The sequence below is a fragment of the Drosophila albomicans genome, chromosome 2R (assembly GCF_009650485.2).
Source record: "Drosophila albomicans strain 15112-1751.03 chromosome 2R, ASM965048v2, whole genome shotgun sequence".
Classification (NCBI taxonomy): domain Eukaryota; kingdom Metazoa; phylum Arthropoda; class Insecta; order Diptera; family Drosophilidae; genus Drosophila; species Drosophila albomicans.
This window is the reverse complement of record NC_047631.2, coordinates 2,860,201-2,886,977: the sequence shown is the minus strand read 5'-3', so window position 1 is coordinate 2,886,977 and position 26,777 is coordinate 2,860,201. Positions and strand designations below refer to the sequence as shown.

The following is a 26,777-nucleotide window of genomic DNA, read 5'->3' as shown; positions in this document are numbered from 1 at the left end:
TATGTACCAAGACTAAAATGCTCCTCACAGATACTCAACTCCATCTATAAAAAACAGCCGCAGTTTCCAGAAAAAAAAAAATTTAGGGATTGTGTGTGGATGCCAAATCAGCAGTTTCACACGCGAAAAAATAGACAACCTATTATTCCGCTCTCATATCGGCAAAGTGAAGTATCAGTATGTAGAACTTAAACAATTTAAAAAATTGTACAGTTATAAAGCAATAAATAGGACATTTTCTATGCATAGTATTTTTATTCCATAGGCAACGACTATAATGCAAATTACACATAAACATAGCTTAACTAGTCGTGTAAGTAAAATTGTTGGTTGGCTAAAATTTAAAGCGTCAAATAATAAGTTTTATTAGAGAAGCTTATATCTAAATACGGATTGATTATTGTATATTTATGTATGTTGAATGGTTATGAGTATAAATTCAAATGGTAACTGCTTGCAGTTAAGAATGCTTACCTAATCAATGAATTAAACTATTTTACACCTGTATGCCCAACTCTACGTGCTATTCTTGTTAATATCGGGCTTAAGTAAGTGCAACTTGGTTGATATGGGTCGAAGGGATGATGTTAATGGTGGTGATGAGGGCGATTGGGTTTCATATGGGCTATCTGCACCAGGAAGCACAGAAGTACTGCTTGCACCAAAGGCAACCCTATGATCGTTTGTGAGGTCCGTCACTGGCTGGCCCACCGGTTGCAATGTTGAAAGGAAGTCCTCTGGTAATTCTCCACGATAAACACCAAGTTGAGGGGTGGTGCGAACCAGCTTCTCTGATGCTGTAAGTCCGTAGTCTGTGTGCCGTGATAGACTTACATCAGGTGCATCCAGTTTGGGTGGCAAAACAAGAGTGCTGTCCACCACAGACTTGCCATCGAAAGTGTACACAGCCCCACTGGGGATGCTGGCATGCGGGATCTTTCGATTATCTGGTGGTAAATAGTATGTGTCAATGCGTTCAGCAGCTTGCGCTATCTTGTCATCTGGTTCAGTTTCATTATCATCAGCTAATGAATCTTGTGCCTGTGCATGCGCTTGCCGGTTCTCTTCTTCCTCGGTAGCGAAAAGGTTGGCCAAATCGTCGTAGTCTGAATGTGCGTCGAATAATTCAACCGAGCTTTGCTCCTTTGAAACCACAAATGGCGGATTAGTAGCTTGTAGTACGTCTTCCATTTGGTCCGCGGCATCGGTTAGAGTCTCCGCATCATCACTATTCTCTTGGAAGAGCTCTTCTAGAGAAGGTTTACGCAATTGAGCCGCCGATGGCAGTGAGTGAGTCAGTGCCGAGGAGGGTAATTTTAAAGGCGATGCAGAAGCAACTGGATCAACAACTGCTTGGGGCATATTGGAAGTAGTCAATCGGGTGGCATTGGTGCTGTCAAGTGGCGATGGTATAAAAATAGGCTCAAAGCTCTGAGTCTCACTGCCACCCTGCTGGGTGGTAAGGAAAAGTGTGTCTGTTTCCATGACCTCATCGATTTCAGTGCCAGGATCTTCGCGCCTATGGGCCACCTGTTCGATCAGCTCTTGCGGTAACTGCACTCCGGTGCCATCGTTGCGTACGATTGGACGAAATCCACTTTCTACGACGACTGAGTCTGGTTTGAAGCCCTGATTGATTGCTGGGCGCATGCTGGCAATTTGTTGAGGTGATGGCTCATCCGGTATTGGGTGTTTGATAAGTGGTATTGTTATCGTGGTTGTGTTGCTCATTGTTAAGAGTGGCTTCTGGTCCACTTTGCCATTTACATTAAAGAGGGAGGTACTCTTATAAGATCCCTGTGGTTCGAGGTCAACATATGGGACTGCGACTGGGACGGGAACAATGGGTTTTGCCTTAACATTAAAACGATCTATGGCTTCTTTAATGCGCTGACCTTTTCCGTTAAGCTCGGTGGGCTGACCCAACAGAAGCACTGAAGCGGCTATCGGTTGTATGGGGAAATGTTTTTCTTTGAGGAACGGCTTCAGCAGTCCATGCACTGGCTTATGATAATGATTGACAATTACCGATGACTGTGGCAGAATGCCACCTATTGGAGAATGCTGCTGTGATAGCACAGGCACAGGCACGGTGCCAGTGCCTGACCCTGGCCCAGGCAGAGGGCGGGAGGCGGGCACCTTCTTAAGGGGGCCAGGGTATGGTCGACGTCCCGGTAGCTTAACGGGGTGGAACAGCGGTGCGTTTTGAGGAGGACGAAGATACTCCGAGAGGCTAATAGTTTTCTGTGCTAGTGCTGGAATATTACTAGTAAGATTGTGATGGTGTATGGTCAAATGGGTATTGTGATGGTGATGATGTGCATGTGCGTATGCATGAGGCAGTGGAAAATTTGCATGGTGCATATACGGATATTTGAGACGTTGATGCAAATGGGAGTTGACAATGACAGACGGTGAATGTGGAGCAGCAAAGATGGGCAGTTTTGGATGGACCGATGACGAAGATGGGGATGTTTGAGATGATGATGATTTCAATGAATGAGTTTGAGTTTCACCATGTAAAATCTCGGGTCTGGTTTGTGCCAGCAATGGTATCGATGGTATTCTTGTAGCGGCATTGTTGTTACTAATGTCACCGTTGTTGTTAGTGCCGCTTTTATCGTTATTGTGAGTCGGTGGTTCAGCGGCTTCAGAGGCGATGGACTGGTTCCTTAGTAGGCTCTCCTCGAGAGCTTCAGCAGCGCGGATGCCATCTGAAATCAATTTGGTTATTTCCGAAGATTTTGTTATTTCAAAACTCAGTTTAGGCGGTGTTCCGTTCATATTGTGATTCTTAATCAAATCGGTTTGGTGCTTCAATAAAAAATTATCGTTGGGGCTGACCTTGGTTTCGTGACGTATCGATGACTCGGCGGTGTAGTCTTCTCGGATGGGCGCCGGTTCACGTATCTCGTACCGATCTGAAGCAGCACCTATACCATCACCACCACTAATGCCATTGCACGAGTCGTGCACATGAATCTTCCAGCCCAGATAGCGATGCGTAAAACAGTGATAGTAAACGGTGTCCGGCGTATTTTTATCCGGCTTCCAGCTGATCACACCTGGTTCTCCTGCATCGCATTTTAGTGTAAGTGTACGCTGGTACGCGCCAAATGATTGATAATCATCGGCTGGTGGTCCTTCCACATCAGGAGTCCAGTTGCACAGACGACCCACTCCGGTGGGAGTGACCTGTCCGGATCTGGACCTATGTACACCAGCAAAGATGCGAACGGCCTGCTCATCAAAAAAGGTTGGATATATTCATATTGAAATTAAATTCCATTTTGAATTACCTTTTTTTCTTCCTCTCGCTTATGCTCGTAACCTCCAACAGGATCGTCACTGATGTAGAATGGATGATACTTGGCGGGTATGTCAGGATTATTGCCGCCTTCCACCACGAATGTGTAAGTCCTGCCTCTCACTACATGGAGCTCGGGAATGAGCAAACCATTAATGTACCACGAGATGCCCCACCCAACGTGACCTGATAGCACATAAATACGATATAATGTTGATTATAGTTGCAGATGTGAACAACTTAAGGTCTACGCACCTGTTATTGCCGGATAGCCATGCTTGCCTCCTGTTGGACCCATTTGGGCGTAGAAGACGCCATCTTCGGGTTCGTGGCACTGAATAGCAGGAATATCCCAGGCATCCTTACTGTTGACCGGCTTGGGCGTAGGCACTGAGCGATGTTGTGTGGATAGCGCGGTCACCTGCTGTTTTTGTGGAGCATGTACGGGAGTTGTGCGATGAAGTGCTTGGGCCCGATTCTCATAAAACTCCTCGTCGGGCTCAACGTTCAAGGGACGGCCGGCGGGAGGATATCCAGCACCACCAGCGAAGCTGTGGGGAATTTGGGTGACTTCATCCTCCTGTTCGGCGGAATTGATGCCCGACTTGGCTCCCTCAGGCAAAGGACAATTCCATTTAGGTTGACGACCAAATTCAATATGATGTAAATGTTTGTTGTAGTAGGTATGGAAGGAGACCTCTCTGTAGTCATTCAGTGGTCCAATGGCCCAGACAGCGGATTCTGCATCAGTCACTGAGATGGGCAAGTCCAGACTATCCGTGGCAGCAAGCGAACGCTGATAGGTAACAATTGAGTAGCCATTTACCATAGCAGCATTAAGCAACCGAATAGAGTTTGTGTTTGGTAAAATCTTGACATCTGGGCAGGCACCGCGTCCACCTGAGCATTGTGCCTTTCCTTCCAGATAATAATCCTGAGCGAAGCCGTTGCCAGTTTCAGGATCAACCCAGGCCACTGCAACGTCGGCGCCAATCATTTGACTTATATTTTTATTGGGTGAAATGCCAAAGGACATGTAATTGTTGGGATCTGTGGAGAATCAACAGGGGTACTAGCATTCATGATCAGAGTTCTCAGAAATCCAAAAGCTATTGCGATTATTGCAATCAATGAAAGTTGTTAGCCCCATTTCTGGTCGCCGAACAAGGTGCTCATAATTGGGTGGCCAATCAAGACCAGGAATTTCCTGTTGGCATTCTTAGCGGTTCCAAATTGCCCTCGCATCCCACATCCTCAACAACGTCTACATTCAAGCATACAACATAAGACCAGTAGCTTTTAACGCGTGCCATCAGAAGAAAACGCACTCGTATATGGGCAAGCTCCAAGACTGTGTGTAGAATGCTGAATGCAGATGCTTGCTATCGGCAACAGCAACAACCGCAGCAATAGTCGTAGTAGCAGCATCCACATCCACATCCACATCCATATCCATTGAATACCCCTCGGTATGTTGGTTGCGCAATAAACCAGTCGTCATATTTTGCAACTTGTTATTCTACTAACGATGCTGCTGCGGCTGCTGCTGTTGCTGATCGGTATATTCAGAATTGCTGCTAACTGGATTTTTGTTGTCTTCGTGGTGATACTCCTTTATTAAATTAACTGTACTCGCTAAAATGTCAAAGCATCATAAATCCGATGAATATGCTGGTTTTCAATCAATTCGTGATCAGGAATAGAATTGTCTTCAAAAATGTAACTATAATTCTTGGATTTTATACAATTTAAACACTTACTTATCCGTATTTAATAATTTACATTTATAAAAACTACATCGATTTTGTGACAATATCACAATGACTTTAATGAATCGTGTAATCATGTCTGTTTTTGGACACAATCGTAGTCACAATCACTTCAGGCGCTGCAACTTGCGAATTTGCCAATCAATCTTAATTAGTCTGTCACTTTTTTAAAGCTTTAATTTAACCACTTTTCGGCAATTTGTGCTACAATTTGTGTGACTTTTTGAGTGTCAAGATCGTAGTAAACGTTTCCGCATCGCTTTTAGCGCTAAAAACTTACCCAATTTAGCAACCAATTGCACGACGATGCTCTCACCGGCCACGGCCCAGCGTACTTCAAAAGCCAGATCATCATAAAGCACCTCACAGTTTAGCTTCGACTGGAATAGAATTATTGTGCTTTTGTATTGCAGATAGAAAGGCTCTGGGATAGACTTGGAATGGACGTGGGATGGAGTTTTTACGGTCGGAATATTTATGATGTTGATGATGAGTGTACTTGTATGTGTGATATGGAATGTTGTAGGGGGTAAGGGTAAGGATCACGATTCACGCTTGCCAAAAAATTTTGTGTATCAAATTTAGTAGAGTTCGACTTTTCAATTATGTACTTAAAAATTTAGCATTTCAAGAAGATTGAAGCATATACAAAATGAAAATGTTTTCGGCTGGTTCCAGGATAAAAGTAACGGCAAGGAGAGGAAGGATGAAAGGCTAGCTCATATATAAGGTTTGTCAAAAGTAATCAAAATAAATATAGTAAGGCTAGACTTTGAATTTTTTCAGAATGTTCACAGTGTATGCATGTGTGTATGTGTTGTATTGTGTGAGTGTTATTTGTGGTTGTATCTGTGCCTGTATTAATTAAGGGTTTGGGTAAAAGGAGAAGGGATTTCTTGGGATAACCCAATAAAAGGTATTGCACAAATTTCATTTCATTTTGTATAGGCGCTGCTCTTAATGAAGAAAGCAAAGTTTATCAGTCAACAAAATACAGAAAACGGATCAGTTGAGTATTGTATATAAAAATGTGCTGCACATATATTTTATACTCGTATATTAAACATGAACAAATTCGTTATATCAATCAAAATTTTATATAAAGAAATGCATACTTAGAGACTAGAATTTTGAAAGCAACCAGAAAGTACTTGTATTCGTATTCGTAATTAGATAAATATGTTGCATACAAATAAATATGAATATTCAATATTAATGTTATTAACTTTTATTAGAATCCTCGTACACGTAAAATGCTTGGCAAGTGCGTATGGCGATCAGGATTGCAACTCGCTTAGTATTAGATTTATCGGCTTCTTTACCTGTGGACTTATGCCCAGCATTTTTAGCGAGGGCGGCACATTGAGACCTTCAGGCAGACGCACATGACCGAAGTCAACGGTGAATGCCTCACACCAGACACCAAAATGACCGATATCAAAGATGGTCAAATCTTCGGGAAGCGTTAATACAATTGTCTTCCGGTCGTAGCGACGCAACGGATTCTCCTTACCGTTCTCGTCCGGTATTCTTAGGCCATCTGATGTCGGACGCTGACCACGACCTACCCAGAACTTAGCATCTGCAAATATTCAATTGGGTACCAAAGTTGCACCACATTCACTATATTTCGCTGCTCTTTGCAGTAAATCTCCAGTTGTAATACTTACCTGGTGCTTCACCATCGTAGCTAAAGTTTGGAACCAATAGAGTCTGGGCATCCACGATGACAATGTTGTCAGAGGAAACGCCATGAACACCTCTCAGGGCGCTTATTTTTTGCGGGCGTGGAAAGTCCAGGCTGTTTGGTATAGCCACATCTCCGAAATTGACTGCAAACTCATCGCACCACACCGAAAACCACTTGACGTCACGAAGCGTCTTGCCTTCAGGCAGCGATAGAGTAATGTCCTTGTTGCGATAACGGCGCGTCAGTGCAGCGGTTCCGCCCTTTTCGTCTCTAAGGCGAGCAGCGCCTTCGTTGCTGGGACGTGCTGTGTTGCCGACATAGAAGTATGCAGCTGGAGCTTCGCCATCGTAATTAAATTTCTTTATGAAAATAGTACGCGAGTCGACGGCATAAACGTCACCGGAAACGCCATGGTGAAGTCGTGTAAGTGCGCCGATCTTTGTGCCATAGTATGGGTAGGCGGCATGACAATGAAGCTGCAGTGCTGATTATTTTACCGAGAAAAAATCAGAAAACAAAAAAACAATGTCCGACTATTAGACAAATTAAAACAAAAGACTTAGGCAACAAACTTGTGGCGGCATCTGCGCACAACTCACACGAACTAAGGTGAGCTGCACTGTAATGAAAATAATAAAGTAATAAAGAAACAATTCTCCAGCACCACTTAGCAGCCACTTAATTATTCGCATTAAATTTACATATTAACAGCAGTTTGGCTTCGAGTTTGAGTAACAACAATCGCGCCATATTCTTGCCTGGCAATTAATGTTAATCCCCTAAGATGAGAGCAGAGCAAAATAGAATACGACAGAACAACAGAAAAGAACAAGAATAAGCTAAACAAAATAGAACACAAGAGAACCGAATTAAAGAGACGAAACTATGGCTGACCATTATTAGTTGCTTTGGGATTTATTCAGATAGCTTTATATATTTAAATGCTGCCTGCAGCGTAGCTCTGACTATTATAGCACTTTGTTGACGATCAAATAGACTATAGTTTATTGATGTTAGTCATAAACTTGCTAGCGTACAGGAAGTTTTCGCTTCATGCCAAATAAAGTTTTCACAACAAACTTTTCAAACAATGCCATAGCGTATGATATGAACAAAGTTTGTGATGCGTATAACACAGATCTTTTGTATTTTGACATTTGGGTAAACAAAGCAGAGCAACAAATCTCAAATCGCTAATTTCAAAGAAGCTAAGCTAATGGTTTTTGATGTGCTAATTTGAAATAAAAATGAATAATGAATAATAATAATAATAATAATAATAATAATAATAATAATAATAATAATAATAATAATAATAATAATAATAATAATAATAATAATAATAATAATAATAATAATAATAATAATAATAATAATAATAATAATAATAATAATAATAATAATAATAATAATAATAATAATAATAATAATAATAATAATAATAATAATAATAATAATAATAATAATAATAATAATGATGATGATGATGATGACAAGAAAGGTCTTCATAATAGATCATATATTTTGCTTTGCTCTGATAATATATCTTCAGCTTCGATCTTTACCTTCGATCTTGCCTTTGACCACAGTTGCCAAAGTTTGGCAGCAAAATTATCGTTGTCACCGTTTCAGTTTTTTGTTGTTAAAATTCAATTAATTTTTTTATTACTATGGTTTGTCTGGTTTTCAGGGGCTATAAACACGTTTCAGTTTACCAGTACTGCCTCTACCAGACCAACTACAATACTACTACTATAAATACACACATGAACACTCGAACTACTAAGTTGAGGCGGCCACAACGGGCTGCAGGCTTGGCATTAGAGTTTACTGCTGCTATACTCCGTAGAGCCAGCCCACCCGATTGATCGATAGGAGCGTGGCCGTGGCAATTGTTGCTCTACTTTTTGAAAACTCACGCCGACAAGTCTTTCCTGTCTGCGAGTTCAAAAATCTTGACAATAGTTAAATTAACCAAACTTAAGTGCCGCTTGGCATCATAAAAAAGTATATCAACAACTAATACAAATAAATAAATGGTGCAATTTGGCGAATATTCATGTCTTATAAATCAAACAGGTCACTGGGCTTTGGACGCCCATTAGACAACACGATTTCGATCCTGATTAGCATTGAGATGCCGATTGTCATGTCCAATCCCAAATTATTTACTTTCAGAAGTGAAAAAAAAACATAACATAGAGGTAAGACAAAAGCCTCAGAGTCTGACTCAGAGTCAGCAATTACCAGTATATGCAAAATGCCAAAGGTGTAATTATAAGTTAAATAAAAGCAACGCAAGCACTCTGCGGTCGAGTGTTTTATTAATGATGCTCGGGCCAGAGTTAGACAGAGCCATTAGGTAGGCATTGGTGGTAGCCAATTGAATGCCGATGTGATCAAGCAACTAATCACCAAACTTCATATGAAACTGTGGGCTCAAGTGGAACTGGTTGTCGGCGATTTTGAGTCCGGCCAGTATTGGGCCGATCAATAGATATATTCGTAATATGTACATACATGTATGTATACATGTGTATATGTGCATTTGCTGGTGATGCGAGCTCATGATACTGGATCCATGTGTGTAATTATTCGCGAGTCCCAACAAGCAATATTCAACCTAGAGACCTACTTTCACGATGCACACACAAATTCAAAAGAAGATGGCGATAAAGAAGAAGAGCTCCGGAGCAACACAGCGGCGGATCACCAGACAGCAACAGCTAAAAAAGTCGACATTTTCATTGAAGCAATCGCCTGATGGAGGTCTCCGAATTGTATAAAGGAAACGCATACACATAAATTTATGTTAATCTGTCAGGCAATGCTAATGCAGTCAGTCCGTTCAGTTGGCAGTGGGTTACTCTGGCAGTTAGTCTTTCAGTCAGTCAGTCAGTCAGTCAGTCAATCAGTAAGTTAGGCAGTAAGTCAGTTGGCTAGTTGGCCAGTTCAATGGTCAGCGCCAATCATAAAACGTGGGCAGACAGTCGCCGCAAACTGTTGAATATTCATTTAGCTTACTTTGCATACACATACAAGAGATGATATATTTACTTTGTGCTAGCGAACGTTAGCTGGCTCATTGTCTGCGCCGCCCTCCGGGTCATTAAAAGATACATTTATTTACACCATACAAATGAATACCACTAATCTAGTTTCTTTTTTCTATATATTTTTTGTGTTTGTGTTCGTATTTGTTTTTTTTTTTCATTTTTGGCTAACCTACATTAGCATTACAATACATGACGTTTGTTTCATAAATCAGAGTTTAATCTACTTACAGCTTAATGCGGCCAAAAAGGCGACAAGCAGCAGCGATGATTTATCCTTCGTTGTTGTCAGCATGGCTGCTAACTGAAACTCCAAATGGAGCTGAGGTTATGCTCTTGTTTTTCTTTGGCAATATCGGTTGAGGATCCTTGCACTTTGCTCACAATTCACAGCTAGTTGATTGAATCCCATCAAAGGCTAATACTAACACACGTTTATTTGTATTCACACAATAACTAAAACACTCACACACACGCTATTGGACGAATTGCTCGGAGTTTGGGGGATTGGTTTTCCGACAACGGCACGATCACGACCAGAGACTACGAACTCCAAAACCGCACTGAACGACGTTGCGTCTGCGCTGTGCTAGTGAAGTATTCCAACGCTTTGGGTCGAGGTGTCTCTGTTGAAGTTGCTGTCGATGTCAGCAGCGACAGTGGCAGCGATAGCAACAGCAACAGCAATAGCGGCTGGCTGGTTTTTGCTGTTGCTTCCAAGTGCTTAGTTGTAGTTGTTGTTTGTCCATAGTTGTTGCTTTCCCCGTAGTTGTTGCTGTTATGGCTGTTATTATTAATGCTATTGTGGTACCCGTCTCATCAACGTCGGCAATAATTATCAACAGTCAAAAGCCTCATCTCAAAAACTTCAAACGGCGATCGGCCGATGCCTTTTGGTTATGCTCAATTTTGCACATCTTTTTTCGCATTTGTTTTTGGTATTTTGCCAATTTTTATGTGCTTATTCAAATAATCTTTTGCGCTATGAACTTGTTTATTGTTGCAATGGTTTCCTTAGCTTTTATGTTGCGTCAACAAAAGCAATAAAATAAATAAAAGCAAAAGCAATAACAAAAGCAAAACAAAAAGCAAAAACTTGGACACATTCACACTACTTTCTTAGAAACACCGTGACATTGGCTTAAAAAATGCTAAATTCAAACCAACAATAATCATTTCAATTTGGCTCATTGACTTTCAGATCATTTGTTAGAGTTCGACTTCGTCTTCGACTTTGACTTCGAGTTTGAGTTGTTCCAATTTATTTTCGTTATACATTTTGTGTACAACTGGACGTCATGAAGGCATTCATGGTATTGGGTTAGATAATAAGTCTCTATCAATTTTAATTGTGAGATGAGATGCAATGAGATGGGAAGAAATAGCATTAGCAATAACGTTAACGTTAAAGTTAGGGCTAACATTAGGGTTTGTGTTGGTGTTGCTGTTGCGTTTGGTATTGGCAATTCGTGAGTTTCCATCTCCAAGTTCACTGCTGGTGGTCGGTTCGTGGCTGCCGTCTGCCCCGCAGCTGCTTTACACAATACAACTCTCTCGTGAAAAGGGTTCGCAAAAGGTCAGCCAACTGTTTGAAGCTATCATTTTATGTTGCTGCTCGTACTATAATCCGTTGGTTTTGCTGGTTGCATAATTTCATTAACATGAAAGTTATTATTGCGTTCCAAAAGAAAATCAACTTAAGCGTAATTTGGCAGAGGGAGACAGCTACATTCTGACTTTGAAATTTGTTCGCATTTGATTTGCATCTTCCTAAATTTTGGATCCCAATTAAATTAATAACACATCAAATAAGTCGATTACATCATTTTGCGGACCCATCTAAAATATTTGTGCCTGTAAAATATCATGTAGGTCAGTCAATAGATGTATTGACAAATACCAGAATATTTTAATAATTTCAGTACTGTATATTCAACGTTTTAGAGTCCCTTCATCTACTTAAATAATGCTGAAAAGCTTTTCAAACCACACAAAATGAAATTTCATAATAATGAAATAATAAAACAGAAAGTTTGAGCGCTTCTGACTTCACTTTTTTAAAAGATCAATCACGAATAATATAAATTGTTTATTTGTTTTGAAATATTTAATAAAGATCAAGCTGTGTGATCTAATTAACATCTAGCAGCATTCTTGCCAACTGGCCAAATCTCTTTTACCCTGCTAAATTCGTCTTGTCAAGCCTTATTTGAGTACTTTCGCAGACGCATATATAAGTATACCGCTGACAAAGCACCAGCCGGTAGATTTATTGGTCGAGTAGCTCAGCATGCAAATGCGTTGTTTGCTTCGTTGAGTAGATTCGTTGGAATACGAGTAATAACTTCATGAGATTCAAAACAAAACAAAAAAAGATAAACAAGAGTGCAAAAGACTCTAAAGCTTATAACCGGTTTCAATATCTATATCTATATCTATATCTATATCTATATCTATATCTATATCTATATCTATATCTATATCTATATCTATATCTATATCTATATCTATATCTATATCTATATCTATATCTATATCTATATCTATATCTATATCTATATCTATATATCTATATCTATATCTATATCTATATCTATATCTATATCTATATCTATATCTATATCTATATCTATATCTATATCTATATCTATATCTATATCTATATATATCTATATCTATATCTATATCTATCTATCTATATCTATATCTATATCTATATCTATATCTATATCTATATCTATATCTATATCTATATATATCTATATCTATATCATATATCTATATCTATATCTATATCTATATCTATATATCTATATCTATATCTATATCTATATATCTATATCTATATCTATATCTATATCTATATCTATATCTATATCTATATCTATATCTATATCTATATCTATATCTATATCTATATCTATATATCTATATCTATATCTATATCTATATATCTATATCTATATCTATATCTATATCTATATCTATCTATATCTATATCTATATCTATATCTATATCTATATCTATATCTATATCTATATCTATATCTATATCTATATCTATATCTATATCTATATCTATATCTATATCTATATCTATATCTATATCTATATTTATATCTATATCTATTATTAATTTTCTTTCTTTCTTATTCATTTTACAATTATCATTACATTTGTATGTGCTCTTACTTGGCACCTCTTCCTAGCATTAATGAAATAATCATATCAGGCTTTTCGAATGGTTTCGGATGGTTTGCAAGCAAGTCGGACACACATTCGACTTGCTAAGGTCAACAAAATTGCACAAATCCGGGGGGCGCGTCTATAAAAAACACTAATCAAAATTATACATATATGAAGTGAAGATCTGTTAAACGTGTCAAAGTAGCTCAGTGAAGGATGATGAACCATTGGTTACCCAGTCTTTAGTAAGGCATCCATCAAATATTTAAAGCAGAAATGATAATATTTTACTATTTCAAAATGCCCGTTGAGGGTATTGCTAAGGGTATTTAAAGTGGAAAAGCAATAAATAATATTTTGTGAGTGCATGACTAGGCATATTCTAATCAGCAATCGGCATTAACAAAATAATATTCCGATTTTGCCGAAAAACAAACAACTTTCGAAATATTATCAGGTTGTTGATGTTTCAACGAATCGCGTGCCTTAAATTTTTAATTAAGTTAATTAGTCGCACAAAAGAGCTCAGCTCTGAGCACAATCGGCAAAGGTGGCAACAGCTAAGATATCCCGTCCCTACCGCCTCCCCCTCAGACAAGAAGAGCCCAAAGCTTTCTGACCTTGGCTAGACATCTCATTGTTTTTGCTGTTATTGTTTTTATTGCTGTTGTTGTTGTTGTCGTATTTCTTGTTGTATTTGCAAGCACTTTGGAGGGGCGTCTATTGGCCTGTTGGGACCTCTCGGCTGCACATTGTTTATGAGTTGATTGTTCAGCTACGGTTGCTTGTGCGACTGCGACTGTGACTGCGACAGTGACGGCTATTGCAGCTTCTGCTTCTTCAGCAACAGCTGAAGCCATCGTATTCTACAATTCAAGGGCACGGGAGCTAACACGGTCATTACGTGAATATTGCTGAGCTGCTGGCACATTTGATTAAATTGAATGGTTTACGTTGGCTGCCCGTGCGGTGGCCGCAATGATTTCTAATTTAAATTTTTACTACCATGCATTTGCAAATAATGCTTCGGCTCACGACGTCTGTCGTCTCGCGTCTGTCGCTTGCCGCTTGCCGCTCCCAATAACTGACTCTTGTACGATACAGACTTGTACTCGTAAACATACTCGAACTACAAATGTAGGTATGTTGTACTATGTTGTGTGCTTTGCTTGTTTGTTTTATTTATGGCTAGCGCCTGTGTAATTAATCTTATGTAAAGCTGTAATACTTAAATACAAAAGCTACTAGCCAACTCAAGTCTCAGTGTCACATTATCCATTTGTGCCATTTGTTTTAGCCGCCTTAATTTGCATGCATCTCCAATGTAAATCTTTATGACACTTGTGTCTCACAACTGAGATTGAAGGTGTCGAGAAGTTTTGGATGACTGGATCTGTATGCTTAGTCAAAAGCATTAAATATTTAATGACTAGCATGTTGATTGCAATACTTTGGGAAATGCTTCAGATTAATACATATATCCATTTACATATTGATAATCTATTAGTCCCATATAAATATTATTTGAAATATCTCCACAGTCTGTAACTATTATTGTCGTAGAAACTATGTTATTCATTCAGATAACGTCCATGAATCTACGACAACCAGGAATAAATGTAAAAAGTTAATAAGGAAAACAATAGCTGCTTGAAATTGACGAAGCAGTATTTTGTTTTGAAATGCACTGCTTTAAAGTAAACGCACTGCTTTCTGAAAATTTAGGGTACGTCAGAACTGTAATGGCCATATTGGTTTATACCGAAGTAAGTAAGTTGTAAGTAAGTAAGTTGTAATGCAAATGAAACCTAATTACTAAAGCAAATTAATAACTAATGTCTTTTCAGGCGTTTCTGAGTTTCACTCAAATTTTTTGGTATGGTGTAACAACAACATTGCAACAACGAGTGTCTCGACGAGCACCCACGCATAGACAGTAATTAACTATACCCATGGCAACACACTAACCAAATCAGTGAGAATAATGCGCTTATGACTGCGATATACCATGTATAAAATGACTAAGTCAATTATATTCCCATGACAGTTTCAAAACTATCTAAATGTAATGCGAGATATTTGAAATTTCTTACATTAAACAGTTCTTACATACATATGTACATATGTATGTACTGAGTAGGCATGTTCATAATATGCATATCAATATGTGCCTGAAGTGCCATATGTATCGTAAATTTTCCATACTTTATGTCAGTAGTCATTGATGCGAAAATTTTTAAAGTCCATTGTGAAAACCCTGAACCATCTGGAAAACTCTACTTTTATTCGTCTTATTCGGCTTAGTAACCATGTTACTTTTGATATTAATATTTGCCTTTATTAAAGTGATGATGATTATAGGAATGCAGTTTCATCTCAAGTTAGTTTTAAAATTTTTTTTATTAATGTGAGTTATGCTTTTCGTAATATATGAATTTTAATCGTATTAGTTAGCTTAAGCAATGTAAATTTAGAGGGAAAATAGCTAAATTAGCAGCACTGTTAAGAGTGCCGGAGACCGAAGCAACAGCGGGAGAGCGATCGAGAGCATATTCTTGGAACATAGTCCATGTGCTTGCGCTTGTGTCGGAGAGTGTCTGCTTATGATATAGTCGGCATTTTAGAGAACTTTCTGAAAAGCAAAACAGTTTCGAATCACCCGTGAAACAGAGCAAATCGTGGACAGTCGACGGATCTACGCGTTGATTGAAAGTGTTTAAAACTTGGAGAGGAAAAAAAACACTACAAAAAACATTTGCTGATTTATTGAAAAAGAAGTGATACGAAACGAAATCAAAATGCACAACAAAATATTGGACGAGGTATGTACTATGTTGAATAATTATAGAAAAGTTTCTTTAATAATGCTTAGCGATTGTTATTATACTGTCGGCATCTGTATCTATTTTGGTGAGCAAATGTTTTACCTTCACTTGGCAATTGGTAGTCAAGATGGTTCCCCACGTCAGAGGCTGCCGATCCCATTGTTAGTTGTGTACTTAGTCATCATCTCATGCTTTCTCGCGCATCCAGTGTCATCGTTTTATTTACATCCAAGCAATTCATAAACATTGCCAGCCAATGCGTCGCCTTTGGTTTTCCGACTCTTAGCTAACTGCGGAAAAGCATTTCTTTATTGTCAACAAAGCCTATAAGGAAATGCTTTTGCTTTCCGTTTTCATATAAGCTGGACATTAATTTGACTGAATATATACAAAATTTACATGTATGTTATGTACGTATGAATGTTTAACGAAATATTTGGAAAGAAACACGAACTTATCTTAGCATTCATTCTAGACGAGTTGTACTTGGAACTAGATTATACCTATGCCGTGGTCAGACTTGTTGAGAACTGAACTGGTTATATGTATTTATAATCGTATGTATGTATGTGATATGTATGTAGTTTGTTTTGTTTAAATAGAACTCGTGCTCAGTTTCCGAGTATTACTTAATTTCTAACTGTACGTGTGTTGAACTTTTGCAAGTTCATTTTCTTTGTGATTGGCTGTCTGGGACTTATGCAAATTCTAGTTCAATACACGATTACTTAACAGCCAGCGTTGCTGTTTCTGTATCTGCCATTCCGCACTGCATCCCTTGCCTTCATGCCTTGTACACGAGCGTAATTGCAATTGCTATTATCACATGCTGAGTTTGCTGTCGATTATAGAATCAGCTGCACGAGCATGTTATACGAGTACTCGCACTTACCTTCAATTGTTCTCCTTACTCGTGTAACTGAACTGTTATACCACTGCTGACCCAAGCTGTCGTTGTTGTTGTTGCTGCCGCTGTCGCTGTAAATTTCCATGGGCTCCTGTGCACTAGACCCACAAATCAGCAACAGCTGATTACAATGATGCTTTCAATTTGTCCATCCAATGACTGATACATGTGCAAACGTGCCATTTATTTTTGTAAATTTGTTGGCGCATTCGTCAAATGGTGGGGAGCTGACCCCTCTACGATCCAATCTATGCAGGTGCAGGTGTGTTGGTGCTTTTGAATCATTGCGACTATTTTTACTCTCGATTTTCATTTTGTTACTCAAGCAATTCGAAATATATCTACCAAAATAAACTCTAAGAGCGCCCACAACAATAACATAAATACAAATCATTTTTCGTTTGTCGAAAGTTCTATACGCTTTCAATGGTTTATAGCTGTCAATCTATACAGAATGTTTTACTAAACGCATTACAAACTGCTAATGCTCTCATATGGTACATAAAAAAAAAGAAAAATGTGTGATTTTTCAATTTAACGTTGAATGAATTCAATGAATGAGCACGAGTAGCGGACTTTTGCATGTCAATTTCAAATGGGCACTTTAGCATGTTGAGGAATTCGTTAATTAGCTGACAAAGGAAAACGTGTATTAACAAAGGAGTGACTTTGCGCTTGCATGATTAGCAATCAGACCCAAGGGAGAGTCATGCCCACAATTGAGCGCGTGTTCCCATTAAACACACTGTCGATTAGTTTATCGGTCAGTCAGATAATGTACTCTACTATACAGCTACTACGGAATTCTCAATGTACTGCACAACCAGACATTGTCGCAGACCAGACGTCGCGGCTATAGACGATAGGCGATAAGAGTCGTAATATGAAATGAAATGAATGAATCACTTCAAACCTTCCCCCGCTCAATTAATACAACATTAATTTAATTTTGCTTCATTTTATTGTTTTTAGTTCAACGAGAATGGCTACCTTGTAATAGAAGACTTTTTAACTCCCGAAGAGGTAGACACTCTATATCAGGCAGGACGCACTCTCTGCTTGGATGCGCCCCAGTCGAATCGAAAAATATTTAGTACTCTCAAAGCAGAAGATGCTCACAGTAAAGAGCTGTACTTCATAGAATCTGGCGACAAGGTTCGCTACTTCTTCGAGCAGGGCGCAGTCGGTGATGAGGGTGAGTTGATCGTGGATCCGATGATTGCACTTAATAAAGTGGGACACGCACTGCATGTGGAGCATCCAACTTTCAATGCCGTAACCTTTAGCAATCGAGTGCGAGAGATTTGCTGGCAGTTAAACTATAATCGCCCTGCTGTATGCCAGAGCATGTATATTTACAAGAATTCAGGCATTGGCGGTGAGGTGACACCGCATCAGGACTCTTGGTTCCTTCACACAGAGCCCAACTCCGCGGTGGGATTCTGGTTTGCGCTCGAAGACTGTACGCTTCAGAATGGCTGCCTACAGTTCATAAAGGGCTCTCACAAGAGTGGGGTACATCGACGTTACCTCCGCAATCCCGACAAGGATGCCAGTGAGCTGATGATATACGATCGCGCGGCGCCTATTTATCCGAAGTCCAGCTTTACACCTCTACAAGTCAGTAAAGGTAAGTCGTGAGTGGCGAGAGTGGCAACAACACATCACACATCAAAACAACAACAATAGTTTAATAATGATTATTATTTTTGACAGGCACATGCATAGTTATCCATGGCAATGTGGTGCACAAAAGCGAGCCAAATCGCTCACAGAAGAGTCGCCATGCTTATACCTTCCACGTAATAGAGACTGAGAATAATGTCAAGTATTCGGAGGGCAACTGGTTACAAGCGCCACAAGATAAGCCCTTCCCTTTGCTGTTCGATCGCAAGGCTTAGAAATTAACGGAATCGGTTCGAGATTGTAATCTTGTTACTACTGTTTTCGGTATTTTTGTTTATAAGATTTGAGTGCATCATTTGTCATTGAAAATGAGACCGCCATATGTTTTAAGTTCATGTACATGTCGAATTTTATAAAATTATAATAAATAAAGTTGTAAATTAATGAATACCATTTTAGAAAAGTAATGTGGGATGTTGGTCAAATTTAAGACCAAAACTATTTAACCGGATTTCAGATTTCTTAGAATGCTATGTATTATTATTTGTTGAAAAACTCCATTTGCAACATCTATTAATATATTTAAATAATTATAACAATCATTCTCCTTAATTTGTGTGTTGACGTACGTTAAGAATGGGTGCTTTCTTTTGCTTGACTAGTTTAGTTTCACACTCTTCTACATATAGACGAGTGGTATAAGAACTATTTTAAAAACTTGTATATGATTGTGCATTTTACTAAACTGAGTTTCCAACCACTGTTCCAATTTCTTTGATGCGCTGAAAAGTATGCAACGTTTAGTAATATTCGTATTTATGATATATTTTGCATAATCCAAGCCATCGCCAGTTTTCAGCTAAGCCGAAAAGTAGGCAACCATATATATGCAAAAGGGATGAAACAACGCTTGGACCAATTTTTGTACAAGGATGTTTGAATAAGTTTGGTTTAATTATTATATTAACACAGATGAACAAATTAACTTAGGATACGTGATAAAATATATTTGTAAACTTTTGTAAGCTACCCTAACTTAAATAAATGTAAATTTTATAATTAATTCGTTAAATTATATTGTCATTGTATATTTGTTCAGTAATTATTTGGCCAATTTCAAGCATCCCTTCCATAATATACCTTTATTAAAGCACACTGATATAATTAATGTGACTAATTTGTGAAAATCGACATGGAATCTTGTTTATTAAACGTTTTGGGAAAAAGAAGCAAAAAAACAAAAACCCGCAGCGCCCATAAGAGAAGCTTCCACATTGTTCGGCATCCACACACAAGCGCACAGTTTTTGCTCCTTAGAGAGTTTTTTGTCTTTTCTGTAGATGTTGTTATTGTCACTGGTTATATGTCTGTATGTATATATGTATATATGCATGTAATGTTCCTTCATGTTGCAAAACGATTTGTTGGGCGCAAGATTTATGAACTTGTTTTCCCTGACAGCCGACAATGGTTAAGGTAACACACATACATATACACTCACACACAAACAAACATCGCTTGTTTGGGAGTAAGTGTGTGTGTGTGCGTGAACATGCCGCTAATTAGAAGATTTTAATTATCTGTTTTCAATCAGCTTCCACTCAGATAATGATAATGCTGCCTTGTTCTCGTTTGGATTTTTTGTAGTTTGTTTTATTTGTATACGCGGCATTTAAGCCAAGATGCTGTTGACATTTGCGCGGGTCGACATTGTTGTTGGTCAGCACGGTTATTTTCGAAGGTGTTTTTGGTATCGCGGCCACGCGAATGCTGCCAATAAATGCTGTCAAAATGTCCTAAATCGATTAGAATTGATTTTGAGAAGCTCGCTGACAGGCCAAACGAGCTTAGGGGCAACTCAGACCCTGATCCACATTCACAACACAATCCTGGGCTTCTACAAAATCACAATAGCAGATTACAGTTGTATTTCGTGTTCTGCGGCCAGCCCCGTGTTTGACGGCCTTTTTTGCAGAGCCCCTCGTTGCGTGTTTAAGGCCCAAAAGGAGGCGATGTCGCTGTCATTGACGATTTATGTCACTTGCCGCCGCGGCACAATATTCAAATTCTTTGCATTCACTCATCACTTGTCGTCAGCTCGTTGCCTGCTCCGGCTCCTGTTCCTGCGCACTGCTGGCTGGACCGTGGACTGCAAGCTTGGTGGTTGATTGACAAGAGGGCAAGGGGGTTATCAGTTCACGAAGCGCTGAGCTGCAAAATTATGGGTCCGGTATGAACTACCTGGCGAGGGTGACTCGATCATTCGCTGATGTTATAGTAATAGTTAATATTTATTGATTAAAATATAATGTTAGAAAGTAATAAAAAAAAAATGTATGATGAGAAATGAACTATCAATATTTTATATAAAGCAATTAGAAATAGAAAATCAAAAGAAAGATCCTGAATTTGTTTCATAAGTTTCTAGAAGTTGTCTAACCACCTATTTGCTTCACTGACATTTGTGTGTAGTAAGCTCGCAACTCAATTCGCTTCGCAAACACATAAATTAAATTCAAAAATACAAAATTCACTTACCTCTAATGCATTTGGGCATCTCGAGCGGTTCACTTAGCTGTCCCTTTTGTATTTTGATTACTGTCGATGGGTGTTTGGAGTGTAATCTCACTGGACCATTCTCCAGCCTTATCTGGTTGTTTTTTGCCACGTCGTGCTGAAGAGCGTTGTATTACTTGTTTGATAGGATTCATTGCCTCCGCCACTTGAATGACTTCAAGCTTACGCGCCGCTGCTTAAGCCTCCGTCTCTGTCTCTGACTGTGTTTCAGTCTCAGATTCAGTTTGAGAGTCAATCTCAGCTTCAGTCTCAGTTGCAGACTCAGCCTCATTTTCCGTTTTAGTTTCAGTGTCAGTCTGAGGCATGGCTACATTGTTCGCATCGTGGAATCCATCGCCATCCGAGGTCTGAAGTCAATGCGTATTGACATTTTAAATGCGTCCATCACTTTAGGTAGACTTTGGCTTCAAAGCTCGCAATGCTCGTTGTCAGAATTGATTTAAATATATTTCGGTCCCAAGGGGCCAGAGTTTCGTGGTCGCGTCAGAGGTTTAGTGGGCATGAAAACAAAATTGGTCGTAAGTTGGACACCAAACTAAAGAGCAACCAAGCGCAAGAGCAATCGTCAAACCAAGGCGAAGACCAAGACGAAGACCAAGTCCAAGAGCAAGAGCAAAAATATGGGCAATGGAATTTATAAGTGACGCGCATTTTGGATGCTTTGATTGACTTGTGTCACTTTGTCTCATTTGTCAGATGAACGCCTTCATCCAGTTGCTGGATGTGGCGCTTGGCACTTGGCGCTTGGCGCTTAAGTGTCAGGTGTCTCATTGGCCACTCAATTGAAATGTTTGCCATACTTTGGTCATCAATTCAATTGGCTCTGAGGTCTGTATACTGGAAGAGGATAACACTCTGCCATACCGGTTGCCACTCAAGGCTTTTGTCCTAACTAAATGACATGCGGCTGCATTCATATGCCCATCAAATCATTACACCGTTGAGCAGGCAGCAAGCTGAAAACGGCAGCGCATCCTTTTGGCAATATCCTGCCGCAAATCCCAACAGCAAATCATACATGCGATATATGACAGCTATGTATATATGGTGGCCAGCCCAGCCCAACCCAGCCTAGCCTTCAGCTTCAGCCCCTACCTTACTTAACATGCGCTCAGGAAATGTCCTGCCTACAGACCGGAGATATGTTTCATATCCTGCAACACTTTGCCGACTATCATGATACCGTGTGAGATTCACGCTCATTTCACAATTGAATACCACTGCTGAGACCGTATGACAGCCAAGATTTGTTTGTTGCCTTTCCCCTCTATCCTCCTCCTCCCTGGCTCTATTACAAATCAAATCCTACTACTCCCCCTCGCCTTGTCCAGCTTTGAGTTTTCTATAGAGAGAAGGGTTTGCTGCTCCTATAATGAGCCATCAAATGAATGCCTGAATTGGTTTGGATAAATTGAATTTCCAACGCATATAACGCTTAGGGATAAAATACAGCCCGTAGCATTAAATTCTTACTGAATCGACATCGTATAGTCATTCAATTTAAACCATCTTGAAAAGTTGAACAAGGAGAAGTATATTTTGGACTTTTATTTATTTCGTCAATCATTATGCCTCACGATGGCTGAGCGCAAGCAAAATTTTTATAAGAACAATTCAATCTCAAAGTCGGAGAGAAAAACAATTATTTTGCGATCGCACGAATCGGCCAACAGTTATTTGCAAGCGATTATTAACCAATTTAACCAAAGATGAACAAACTCGGATTATGAATTAGTTAGTGTCTTCTTAAATTTAAAGTTTTTTATATTATTTGAAATTATGGATTGTTCAAAAAAATATTTTGTTTGCCGTCAAAATTGAGTCTCATGATTTACCAATGTTTATATAATATATATAAATATATATATATGTATATATATTATATATACATATAAATATAACCAGAAATTAAAATGTGTTTTATTTCACCAATCTTTGCTAGAGGAGTGTCTATCATATTCGCAGCAAGAGGAATTAGAATTGCTTAAAAAATATGTAACTATGTTTGACAAGATATTAGGATGGATTTATTTGTCTTGTCTTTGCACCAATGTACCTGAATCTTGGTTGTAGCGTTTCGGAACACAATCATGTTTATTTAATATTTCATGTGTGTTTAGTCTTTCCTTTGAGTCTTTCCTTTGAATAAACGTTTTTTCTCTGAAAGTCTAATCTTTCCCTATGACTCTCGTAAAACGTTCTTAAAATAATAACAAACTTACTATAGTTTACTTAATTGTTTTCCTTGAATATAATGCCACCTAAACTTCTGATTTCTCTATATCAAATATCATGAATGACTGGGCACAGATAGTCCTCCTTCTAGTTGCAAGGGAGAACCTCTTGCAAATATGATTTGTTTAAAACTCTTGCTTGCTTTTGCCAGCTGCATCTGCATCTGGAGCTGGATTTGGCGGATTGGCAACGCCCAGAGGTGTAGTCAGGTCGATTGTAAATTGAAAGCCAAAGACGCCCCCGAGCAACACGCCCATGTGCTGTTAAAGATTGCAACTGGGAGCTGAAACTCAAGCCATATCCCGCTTTGGCATTTGCCACAATTGTCTGGCACTTTGTAACTGTCGGCGGCTATTAAGAGGCTCATTTTTTGCGACTGCCGGTGCGCTATGTTCGTCGGTGTTGGCATGCAAATTCAGATCCAAAAAATGCTACCGGCAACTTACAACTGGCATCTGGAAATATTACAACTGGCAACTGGCAACTTGCGGCAGCTGTAAACTCTTTGCGCCTTGTAACAATGTGGTCAAAAACAAGAGCTGATCTCGGCAAGTTGCGTAATTTGCAAAAGGCAACAACAGCGTCGAACAACTCACAACAACAACGAGAACAACAGTAACATCAACGGCAACGGCAACAGCTCCAGCAACAGCAACAGCAACAACAAGTAAGTGCAGGATACGTTGTCGGCTGAGTTTTTGATTTCTTTCAAATTGGCAAACGGCGCGCAATCAATTCGGCCAATCCACCACCACAGTTACTTCGCCCCCTCGGAATGGCCAACGGCCTTTTGAATTCAATTCAAATTTCAATGCAATTTTGCATATCCAAGCGCATTATAGCCGCTTGCCAACTTACTCTTACTCTTACTCTTGAGGCCAAGGCCCCTAATCCCCAGTCGCCACTTGCACGTCCAAGTCTACAGTCCCGACACAAAGCCTATTGAACTGTGAGCCATTCGAAGCTTTTTGATCTGCCGCCGCCGGGCGGATCGCTTGCCTTTGTGCCCAAGTAAGATTGAGCCTCACTCGGAGTGATGCCCGCCATTTGTAAGTGAGTTCCTCGATTGCAAGTGCTGCCATCTGCAATAGGCTGCAACTGAGTTACGCAGGATTCGTCGAAGAGCTACGAACATTGCAAGGGTCTCTCCTGGAGATGAACTGTAGACATGCCTGTATATCCATCCCTTCATTTACGTGAACATTCACATTCACATTCACATGCACATGAACAACCAAAGCCACGTCGTCAACGAGTTGGGATGTGGATGCATTTGGCTTTTCGTGGAATCAGAGTATTGACATTTTTGTTCAACAACAACAACATTTGCTACAATTCAGCAGCACCAGCACCAGCAGCAGCAGCTTCCAGTATTGCTTGGCCTTCGTCGCGAAGAGAACAATGGAGCAGAATATGCCAAAGTGGGCAGGCATCATGGGGAAACAAAGCTTAAGCTCGAACTGAAGCTGACGCTGAAACTCTAGCTTAGCTTCAGAACAGCTCCGGTCCGTTATGGTTTCATTTAATGCCGCCAAGGGAAGCTTAGGCTTTTCTTTCAATTAAGATGAAGATCTGTAGTTAAGTTGAGGAGCCGAACTTGTATCGGGCAAGTCAGCCCAACTTCACAGCTGAGCTATATTATCCGCAAGCATTAGCCAATTCAATAATTGATCACATTCTTAATATACTTAAATATATTATTATTAAACCCGCTACCCATAGGGTGGAAGTGAATATGTAACAGGCAGAAGAAGGCGCCTCCGACCCCATAAAGTATATATATATTCTTGATCAGCGTAAACAGATGCGACGATATACCCATGTCAAGATTGTTTCAAATTTTTGTTATTTAAGAAACGCCCTTTATAGATCTTAGGGCTGTGGTTGTGGTGCTGACTGTGACTGCAGATGCTTTTTATGCCTGATTGGCTTTTGTTGCTGCAGTTGCCACTGAGACTGTATGTTAGTCAATAGATTCATGTCCATGTTATAAGCACTTAATCTGATCTGAGCAACTGGCCTTTGCTTGCCGCAATCAAAGTCGAACTTGCAATCGCAGTATCCGTTCTTCTCGTTTGGGAATCTGCTTAAATTCGTTGTTGATTGCAAAATTATTTGGCGGCTTTGACAATCGTAAAGCGACTAATTTGTTGAAAGCAAAGCTACGATTGTGCATCAATTAGACGTAAAACATTTGACTGAAAGCCTTCGGACCCTACTCAAGATTTCTATCTCTGTATAGGTAAGGCTCATGAAAAATCAGCACAGGATGCTCTTAGGAAGTCGTAAATCGCCTCACAGTTTGTATCCCCAAAACAAAATCAGAGCGGTACAGAGCCTACATACATTTTAAAAGTATTAATTTGTGTATGTATTTGTTTGTTGGTTTATACAAACTGCGGTAGGTTAATGGCTTGCTCAAGTGCCCGCAATGCTTTCACTCGCATGTGCATTTCGGGACCGTATGATCGGAGACCACACACCGTTAGTGTGTGGCACACACTCGTGGTATATGTCACACATAAACACATCGAGCAGCAGCGAAGGCGGCGTAGGCTATCATAATATTTAGAGAAAGGCGAGGAGCGGTCGGACCAAGACATAGACTAAAGTGAAAGCAGTAGTCAAATTTTGAACGCACAGCAGGAGCTGCCTAATCTTAGTCAGCGCAAGCGGCATGCGGCAAGCGGCAAGAGGGGCAGGCAGAAGAGGCCGAAGTCGACAGGCGGCATTGACTTTGCGGCCTAAACACAAAGGAAAATCCACTGTGACTGCGAAAGACAACAGACGATGGACACTGGACTTCAGTTCCTTTTGCCCACCATTTGCATATCAGGTCATGTCACAGCAAGAACTATAGATGTGTAGTATAGTACTTGCCTACAGGATGCTAGGTAAAAACCAGCTTTACCATTTTGACATGCTTGATATTTGGGTGCTCCTATTTGAGCGAAGCTGGACGACTGATCGGTTGTATGTATATGAATAGTCAAAACAGTAGCCGAAGTCAAACCAATATGCACAATATTTACAACTATTTCCACTAATTAGTTTATCCAAAGTTATTATTCTATTTCCCAACAGATCATTGTCTAATTGTTCCAATTTAGTTTAATTGAGGAAACTCAATAATAAATGTAGTCTCATCTTTCCCTGAAGATTTTGTTGATATCGGATGAAAAATTGTATTCAATAATACAATAATAACTCACTCTCAAATATGAAAATGCAGAGATGTTTCGTACAGAAGAATCGTCTCCTAGAAGAATGTAGAATTCAAAATTCTTATTGTATTGACAACAGTGGTCAGTGGTTCCTCGATGCCAATTTCAACATCTCTTACCCCAAGCGAATGCCCAAATATGGTGCAGCAGTAAAAGAAACGGCAACGGCAACGGCAACTGCAAATGCAACCGCTACGGTAGCTGCAATTGGAGCTGAAACTGATGCCGCACCGACTGCTTTGTTTATTTCGCTGACGAACGATTGCAATTTATGTATTGTTGCATTGCCGGCATTTGGCAATGCATTTTTGATTATGTGGACTTATTTTGGAGGCATCAAATGGCTTTTGCCGACGAAACTTTTGCATGGGACAAGGA

The 26,777-nt window shown here is 39.6% G+C and overlaps 3 protein-coding genes across 3 annotated transcripts; 1 reads left to right on the top strand and 2 right to left on the bottom strand.

Moving 5' to 3' along the window:
* Nucleotides 1–516: 516 nt before the first annotated feature.
* LOC117576849 (protein Skeletor, isoforms D/E-like) lies at nt 517–2,364 on the bottom strand. The gene has a single exon (XM_034261941.1). It carries the CDS (start codon nt 2,362–2,364, stop codon nt 517–519), a length of 1,848 nt encoding a protein of 615 aa, XP_034117832.1.
* A 214-nt stretch (nt 2,365–2,578) lies between these two features.
* Nucleotides 2,579–10,403, bottom strand: LOC117575315 (protein Skeletor, isoforms B/C). The gene is made up of 8 exons (XM_034259469.2): nt 10,051–10,403; nt 6,747–7,250; nt 6,399–6,658; nt 5,357–5,456; nt 3,563–4,357; nt 3,300–3,493; nt 2,845–3,240; nt 2,579–2,714 (listed from the first exon to the last, which is right to left on the bottom strand). Exons 1-8 carry the CDS (start codon nt 10,112–10,114, stop codon nt 2,673–2,675), a joined length of 2,355 nt encoding a protein of 784 aa, XP_034115360.1. The 5' UTR covers nt 10,115–10,403; the 3' UTR covers nt 2,579–2,672.
* Nucleotides 10,404–15,648: 5,245 nt separating this feature from the next.
* LOC117575427 (phytanoyl-CoA dioxygenase domain-containing protein 1) lies at nt 15,649–18,807 on the top strand. Its single transcript, XM_034259631.2, has 3 exons — nt 15,649–15,827; nt 17,710–18,367; nt 18,454–18,807. The coding sequence occupies exons 1-3, from the start codon at nt 15,804–15,806 to the stop codon at nt 18,636–18,638; spliced, it is 867 nt and encodes a 288-aa protein (XP_034115522.1). The 5' UTR covers nt 15,649–15,803; the 3' UTR covers nt 18,639–18,807.
* Nucleotides 18,808–26,777: the final 7,970 nt, after the last annotated feature.